General features: G+C 39.4%; 1 protein-coding gene across 1 annotated transcript in view; it reads right to left on the bottom strand.

Moving 5' to 3' along the window:
• Positions 1 to 1,583: 1,583 nt before the first annotated feature.
• The window catches only part of LOC143030210 (facilitated trehalose transporter Tret1-like), a 17,850-nt gene continuing 10,452 nt past the window's right edge, over positions 1,584 to 8,981 (bottom strand). The window contains exons 3-6 of the mRNA XM_076193370.1: positions 7,989 to 8,383; positions 5,238 to 5,387; positions 2,173 to 2,340; positions 1,584 to 1,805 (exon numbers count right to left, since the gene is read on the bottom strand). Coding sequence (XP_076049485.1) covers positions 1,584 to 1,805; positions 2,173 to 2,340; positions 5,238 to 5,387; positions 7,989 to 8,383 — 935 coding nt within the window. The remainder of the gene's footprint in view (positions 1,806 to 2,172; positions 2,341 to 5,237; positions 5,388 to 7,988; positions 8,384 to 8,981) is intronic.

The following is an 8,981-nucleotide window of genomic DNA, read 5'->3' as shown; positions in this document are numbered from 1 at the left end:
GCCCCTCTTACCCCATCCATCCATCAATCTCATCCTAGGTCGCCCCCTCATGTTCCATCCTTCCACACCTTTTTACTAATCTTTCTTCATTCGTTCTTTCTGTGTACCAAGCCATTCCCAATTGCTCTTTAATCTACTCTATCTCCCATAGTCCACAACTATTACAAAAATTAATTTAAATCATAACTACAGCCAGTTTGCGTCTTGTGGCAGTCTTTCACCACCAAACATTATAAATATGACTTATTTTTCAACTTTACAAAGATTTCAGTGACCTAATGTCATCTCAAAAGATTTCTTGCGGTGTGGCAGTCAAGTTTCTCAAAGTTCCGCTCTTGGGTCATTTCTGTTTATACTTTATATAAATAATAATTTATATAAATAAGTACGTTATATATCATAATAATTTATATAAAGTATTAAACAGAAATGACCCAAGAGCGGCACTTTGAGAATACTTGGACTCCACTCGTAAACATCTTTTCAGTTGGAAGTTTTTCCACCATCACAACAGGTCGCTATTTACAATTTATTGTTCCAGTTTCTTAATCTATCTCATAACACGTAACCTTTTATTCAATTTAATGGGAGTTTAGCTAGTAGTTTTTCTTAATGAGACAGTACCTATTTTTTGTTCAAAGTCCCGATATATCAAATGCCTTAATTGACGTCCACGACTGTTTGCGTGTGACCTTCTCCGCGCTATATTTTCTCAGGACCTCAGGCAAGCAGTTCCGGACAATGTGTGTCTTCTCTCTCATAGCCAGCGATAGGAGGAAGAATCAACACCAATTTCTTACGTATATCTGCTTGGAAAAGGCAAGGTATGTCCGACTTCTTTCGGCTTCCACAAACATTGACAGTTGAGTTACAGCTTCCGACTTTACATTAGTGAGTTGTGTGTGAAAGTAAACTTATCAATGATTGGCCATCCTTTAGAATGTGATCAATCGAAGTAAGAATTACTGACAAGGAATCTTAAAACGATCTCCTTAGCCACAAAGCAGATTGTATTTACAATACACTGTCAAAGTTGGCTCATGGGAAAGCTTTTTATTATCAATGTCATACACGCCAATCAACCCATTCTCCACCTTTGCAAAGGCAAGAACCTCAATGGAAAACTAGCCCGATGGTTCCTCACCAATTGCAAGAATTCATGCCTACATCATCCACTACGTCCCAGCGGCCATCGGCAAACACGGTATACCGACGCCCTTAGTAGACACGTAGCAACCATACGTCAAGAAATAGAGCTACTTGACATTACGCGAGAACGCATCATTGCCGCTCAAGCAACAGACCCCCTATGGAGAAGAATCGTAATCTAAGACTATGGTGGATCAGGAGAAGGAAGAGAGCGGCTATTGTCTGTCAGCTCTTCTTATTTAGAAAAGTGCGGAGTAGGGGATAGATTAGGGGAGCTGGTATAGAGCTATCTTGGGATCAGCCCGGACACCGACTGTTTTGAAGACGAAGAGATAGTTAATCTCGCAGACCACAAATAGTAAGTACCTGTCTTTATTTTTATTTATTTATTATCTTTTTTGCCTTTCTTATTGATTGTAATATTTTTCAATAACTTATGTGTTTTCAAATAACGTACTATGGTCTTCAAATAGGTTTCTATCATAATACTTTTTAAAAAGATCCCATGTCAACAGCACAGCTATATTAGAAAGACGTCGTATGACATCCATTTTGGTTTGAGTGCTGCTCAAACGCTTGCTGGATTTCGACAAGTGGTCGTCCTTTTGTTTCAGGAAGCCACCTCCAAACGACAAATGCCCCAAGAAGATTGATCGCTGTAGGAATAAGGAAGATAAACCGCAAAGAAATGACATTTGTCAGCCATGGGGTAATGAAGAGAAAGGTGCCATATGTGATACAATCCATCATGACGCAAAGCGAACAGCCGACCGACTGGACGGCCGACGGAATAACCTCCCCGAGCAGGATAGTGGGCACTAAGTTGATTCCTCCGGATGAAAATATTATAAAACACATTAAGGAGATTACCACGAAGACTTTGGGTATGAAGGAGAAAGTCAAGGAAACGAAAGTTGAGACCAAGGATAAAACACTCAGAATCGAAGAGCTGATGTAGAGGGGTCGTCTCCCGCAGAGGTCGGTGATAAATGATCCGATAATGACGACGACGATTCGAACAACCCCCAAGATTATGGTGCACAGGCGTGGGTCAAGTGTCATTCCCGCCTGAGTGAAGAGCAAATTGGAATAGGGCGTAATGATGCTATTGCCGTTGGACCCATAGCAGGCGTAGATGATCACCATCAGCATAACAGGCTTGTAGTTGCTTGGGTGTCGCATTTGGTGTATCTGAAATGTAGAAGCCACTGTTATTCATGAAGGACCCTTTGGCTCTGGCTTCGGGCTAGTGTCTTAGGAAAGAGGACAAGGCAAAACTGTAATCGAGTTGCAACATCCTCACGAATTTCCACTGACTAAACCTAGACATTCCATTCAGGACAGATAAAACAGAGTAAGGTATAGCAATAATGTAGAGCAATATGTCAGTGCAGGACAAAAAATAATTTTAGGATATAATGTCGGTAGAGGACGAAGTATTACATTAGGATGTAATGTCAAAGGACAAAAGATCACGATGGGATGTAATGATAGTGGAGGACAAAATATCAAGATGGGATGTAATGATAGGGGTGCACAAAATATCTCGATGGTATGCAATGATAGTGGAGGACAAAATATCACGGTAGGATATAATGTCAGTGGAGGACAGAATATAATTTTAGGAAGGGATGCCGGACAGAATGTCAGCGAACGAACGGTGGCCGGTGTGGAACGCGGTGAAATAGGGAGGCAAGGTATACATAAGAGATCGGATGACCGTGAGGGACCAGATATCCGTGAGGGGGCAAATGTCCATGAGGCATTAAATGTCAATGAAGGACTAAATGTCAATATAGAGCAAGGTGTCAATAAAGAACAAAATTATAATGTAAGGCATGATGTTGATATACAAAACGTGTCAAAAAGAAATAATCACGATTTTCTTAATACCATGTACTTTAATGATCATAATATTAGGAGTAAATTCCAAGAAATACAAGCGTATGTCAAAAGCGAAAATCTCGATAACAGAGACATGGTTAAACGGTAAAGAGTTTGAAGCTGAATTTAATATTGCGGGATTTAAACACTTTCATCAAAATAGAAACCACAAGAAAGGTGGTGATGATCTGTTGTACGTTAAAATCAATGTTCATGCCTGTGGTTTAGAGAAAGTGAAACAGGATACATATGATAGTTTGTGGGTAGCATTAACCCAAATAGATGGACAAAAAATTAATGTAGGTGCAATATATAGGCCAAAAACATTATAATTAGCATACGACAAACTGTTGTTTCAAGAACTGTCTAGTTTCTACAACCAGGACTTATTGATACGGGCGATTTCAATTTTATAGACATTTATTGGATGACGCTTGAACATGGCCATATAGGTAGTCGCTTAAACAAAACACCTCACAGTGAACTACAAACTGAAACCTGTGAAAAATCTAGGGTGAACCTACTACTGTAAATATAACAAAAGAAAAAATTAAAAGTTGTATAGAGAAACTCAAAGTTGATAATACACAAGGGCCTGACGGTTGGCATCCAAGAATCTTAAAGGAAATGAAAAATGAGATTGTTGTTCCATTAAAAATTATTTTCAAGAAATACATCATATCCGGAGATGTCCCAAGAGAATGGAAGCTAGCTAACGTACTCCCATATTCAAAAAAGGTGACAAAAAGAAACTAAATAACTACAGGGCTATAAGCTTGACTTCAATCGTAGAAAAAATTAGCGAAAGTAACATCAGAGATGCCATCTAACATTACTTAGAAAGTAACTGTTTGATAAACGATAGCCAGCATGGATTCAGACGGAAACGTTTTTGAGTGACTAAATTACTCGATTTCTACAATACAGTCATCTCGAATTATGACAAAAGAAACAATATATATTTGATATATTTAGACTTTGCAAAAGCTTTTGATACCGTCCCCCACGAAAAGCTACTTTCTAAATTAGCTTCACACGGAGTAAGTGGTAGCTGATTAAGTTGGACTAGAAATTGGTTGAATGGGGATTCACAACATCAAAAGTGACAATTTTCACAATGAATAAGAATCCAACACGAAACAATGGTCTCAAACTGTCAGGAAATAGATTTAATTTGGAAGTGGGTAGACACAACTTCGTTAGCCGGGTAGTTAATGAATGGAATAAACTTCCTGCAGAGGCAGTGCAATGTATTTCAGTTCGAAGCTTTAAGATTTGTTTAGATAAACATCTTAGCAAGATGCTGTAATGACTGTCATTTTGTTTTATATTATTTGTTTATTTGTTTGTTATTATTTTTCTGTTTATTATTTGCCTAATCTTGATTTATTATTATTTATCTGTCAATTTATTATTTACCTCTTTGTTACTTAACTAAACATATGCATTTATCCATTCTATCTATTATTATTCATATTATCATAATTCTTATTTATTTATTTATTTATCTATCATTACTATCTATTTTTTCGCATCCGACCTATTTATGGACCAAAAGGTCTCCTGTCGACATGCTCCGCCTTTGTAATCCTTTGTAAAGACGTATCGTCATATTCTCAACTACGATTTTAATCTGCATGGCCATAAGTAAGAGGTACTTGATATATGCTACAAGCTGAAACTTTGAAGTAAATAGAGTTTTCTTGAAAAATGGAATCCAGTAGGGCTATCATTGACTAACAGACAGTTAGGTGGTCTATGGTAAGGTTTACCACAGGAGAGAGGGGAAGACCACTTGGGTATTTGTCCCAGCGAGCTTTTGATACTTTGACCGCGATTTGCGCCACATGCCCTCCGTCTGGTAATTTCATTCGGGGGAAGGAATCCCTTAAGGTAAAGAGGTTGACCGCAAGTTGCGATATTTGTGTACTATTTTGGGTCTCGTCAGGCAATGTTATTCAGATGAGGGAAAATCTCCCGCAGTTAAGACGCCTGTTAAGAACATAACCTGTTCCACACTAGGTGACATTCTTCCTTTCAATATGACTGCATGCACACATATTCTACTCCACGGCACCCCGTTGACATTGAAATGCATATAAACGTCGCAAAAATCTCAAACGACGACATTCAAGAACCCCCTAAGCGGCATGAAAGAAAATGAAAACAAAACAAGACAATAACATGTACATTGATATTTTTACCTGTTCTCTGACTCCTGGTTTTTTACTTTTCAGAGTGACGCACTGTTTCACCTCCTGAAACTGGACTTCGATATCATCAGGAGGGTAAACCGACTTGAGAGCTGAGATGGCAGCGTTCTCTCGCCCTTTCTTGACCAACCAGTACGGGGACTAGGGAGAAAAGGAGTCTGAATAGGTTTGACGAATATCACTCTATTTTATCACACAAATGCACATGCGCAGCGCGTGGAAAGAATATTTTGAATTAAAAGGAATTGGAAGAGTGTTGCTATAGGAAAAAGAAGAATAATATACCAGCCTGGGAAGCTACAATATCAGTGTGAACATTGTTAAACTGTTCTCTTCTCTGTTCAGTGCAATGCTATTCAGAGCTGATTGCTTTCGGCCAATCAACTCGTAGGACGCGAGTTCGCCCGGGACGAGGTAGGCTGCTTACCCGAAAGTAGCCACCGTGAGTTATCACCCAGAGCGACGACGACGACGACGTCCAGTCAGCGCGCAGTACTCGAGCTGGTCAGGCCGCATCGAGCCTCGTTTGCTGATATATAGAGGCCGACGGAAGATTGATTGCTTTGGAACCCGACGACTAAATTTTCCACATCTGCAGTAGCCGTCTTTCTCTCACCATCTCCTCGGAACCGCAACCATCACCTTAGAACCCCTCCAATGCTCCCAGCACCTCGATGCGTGGACATCTAGCCCAGCGGCCGTCTTTCCTCCCGTACCCAGAGCCACCAGTCGCTCTCCTCCGCGGAATCGTCTCGACTCCCAAACCCAGGCAAATCGCCATTGTCAAATCGTGGTCCCGTGGGTAGCGTATTTAAAAAAATACACATTGGCCTCTGACCCACGCCTTCTAAACTGTAAATAAACCATTTATCTCCTCCAGTGTTTTCCTGACATATGACATTCAAGGTGGGGCACCTGACATGTGGCGTCCGACGTGGGGCCACCAATTCTGACAGATGTTAAGATGGGAACCCAATGTGGAAAAAGTAAACAGAGAGAGAGAGAGAGAATCAGTGGGAGGAAAATGCCGGAGAGTGTGAAGTCCTTGACAGGATGTTCGATATGATGCCAGGGAGGATCAAAGACAAAGACTGTTTACAACTCTAAATAATACAAGTGGAATTAAAAAAAAAAAAAAAAGGAATATAGGCATAAACAAACTGACTGTCATGAAGAAACTCGTTGTTTAAGATGTTAAACAGGCAACGGGAGACTGAGGGAATCTGAAAGAGCAAAATTAATCTCAGGAAGTTAGCAGGTCAAGTCACTGAAGAGGCCTAGGTATTGAAGAAATCGAGTTTTGCCCAGGATGCCAAAAAATAGAGTAGTTAGAACGTAACACAATGAAAGATGAAACAAACAAACAGATAAGTGAAATGGCAACAGTGTTGAGAAAAAGGTCTGACTGTATTAAAAGAAATTGTATTGGTTGAAGAATTGTCATAATTTGAGGGTAAGGGAAGGAACATATTACACCAAGAATAGAAAGGGAAAACAAGAATTGTAAAATGACGAAAATGTTATAAAAACTGATAAACAAGAAGAGATTGAAAGGGTTTAGTTAGGTTTAATACAACAATCCACTGTATCATATAGCAAAGAATAACACTGTGACCCAGTGGGGTAAAGCAGTGACGAGATTTAGGGAAGACGTCACTCCGGTATGATTGGATTTACTGCTAACTAGTGAATCAGATTTGATTAGATTTCTTAAATGGCTTTATCATATAGAAGAAAGTGGTCATGTAATACTCGAATTTGAAACAATAAATGGTAATATGCAATAAAAAAAAAATGAAATCTATTGGAGGGAATTCAGAGACACGTAAAATGAAGGAGATATTGGAAATATTCTTGAGCTTAATAGCTGACAAGGGATACGGAGGGAAAGAAAGAGAATAACTCAATAAAAACTCCATAAAATAAAATGCAAGAATCTGAGGAGTGAAAGAAATATTCAGAAACATATAATTCATTATAGTAAAGACAAACCTAAATTCCTCTTTCAACAGTAAATTTAAACACAGGAGAGGGATCGCCAATCTAAAACATAGGCTTGAAGATGTAAATTTTCAAGTAGAAATGATGAATTAAAGATTACAATTGGGATTGGTTATGTATTGTGTCTTTGAAGAAAGGAAAAGGGTTGCTTAAAATGAAACGTAAAGACACAAATTGGGAGCACATATATTATACAAACTACTGGATACCATAGATAAAAAATCAGGGCTTGGAGTTATCGTCAACTGAATATCCAAGGAATATAGAGGTAAAAGCGATCAGGAGATGTATGTTCACTGGAAATAAGGAAAGTGCTCTACAATGGAAAAGGAGCGATGTGGTACCAACTTAGAAGGAAGGAAACAAGAAGGGATCTCTGAATTATGAAAAACCTCCCCTGACTAAAATGATAGTTCATTTGTGCGAGGAAATTGTGAAAGATAGGTGGATAAAATATCTAAGAGGTGAACATATTGGCAGATAGCCAATTTATATTCAATTTGAGTAATCGATGTATTATAAGAAAGAGACGATTGGGCGAAATGTGTATAATCGGAGAAAGCTATTGGCAAAGTAAAAAAAAATGATAATTAGATATAAATGATAATCGTAATAGAAATAATGATGAACTAATCACACACGCGCACACACGAACGCATACACGCACGACTATCTGTGAATTCATATAGTGTATGCTCAAGGACAAACATATTCATTCTCACACAATGCTAATATACGTACCTCAGGTACGAATAAGATGGAAAGCAAAAGGAGAAAAAATGGCGCAGCACAGAGAGTCGTCGTGAGGTGCCAGGGCAGGAAAATGTTGGCTACGTTGATCTCCAGAGAGGCCAGGTTCGAGAAGAACTTCGGAAGACTTGCAGCGACCCCTCGGGTCTTGGGAGACACCAGCTCGCTCACCAGAGGTTGCGACACCGTCACAATGAAGGCATAGGCGGCGCCGGAAATGGCTCGTCCTATGAAGAGCGCTGTTATAGACGGGGTGAGGCCCATCATCAACCAGGAGACAATGGCCAACACGAGACCCAGCATCGTGGATCCCTTGAGTCCAACTAAGTTGATGAAGATTCCAGAGAGTAAGATGAAAGGGATGCTCGAAAGGGTGGGTAGGGAGGCTGTAAAAGAATATCTTCGCTTAGCTTAACGTTTAACTTTGAAATATATAGATAAATTAATTATTCTAGCACATTTGTCTTCACTTATACCAATAGATAAGATTGATGAAGTACGAAGGGATTAATCTAATCTTTATCCCAGTTTAGGTTTAGAACTAATACATAGAAATTGCTTCTTGCCTTCCAAGCCAGCATGACTTCTCATACTTTCATATATTTTTACTGGATCTGACTCATCACATTAAAGGATGACTCACATGTACTTGTAAGAAATATGTTAGGGGCACCAATTTGTGAAGCCTACAAATCTTCATCACTTCCACAGACCAGGAAATAGAACAGAAAACCCTTCAGAGAGAATCTCCTATTTGCAGATTGTTCAGCACCGTCAGTACGTACACACGACCACGACATAATTGGGGTGAAGGACCTCTGGCTACAGCCCGAGAAGGTGGTTAGGTTCCTCTGTAATTCCAGTGCCATAATTTACTGACACTGAGCTAACTATCAATGACAAGCTTCCCTATAAAGTATCCAAACTCCGACTTGGTGTTCTCTCTTAATTCTCCACAGTCATAGAACAATAATGAAGGAAGCT

The sequence above is a fragment of the Oratosquilla oratoria genome, chromosome 12, assembly GCF_046742065.1.
Source record: "Oratosquilla oratoria isolate Oo_2021 chromosome 12, ASM4674206v1, whole genome shotgun sequence".
NCBI lineage: Eukaryota > Metazoa > Arthropoda > Malacostraca > Stomatopoda > Squillidae > Oratosquilla > Oratosquilla oratoria.
The sequence above is the reverse complement of the archived record's forward strand: the minus strand, read 5'-3'. Positions and strand labels throughout refer to the sequence as shown.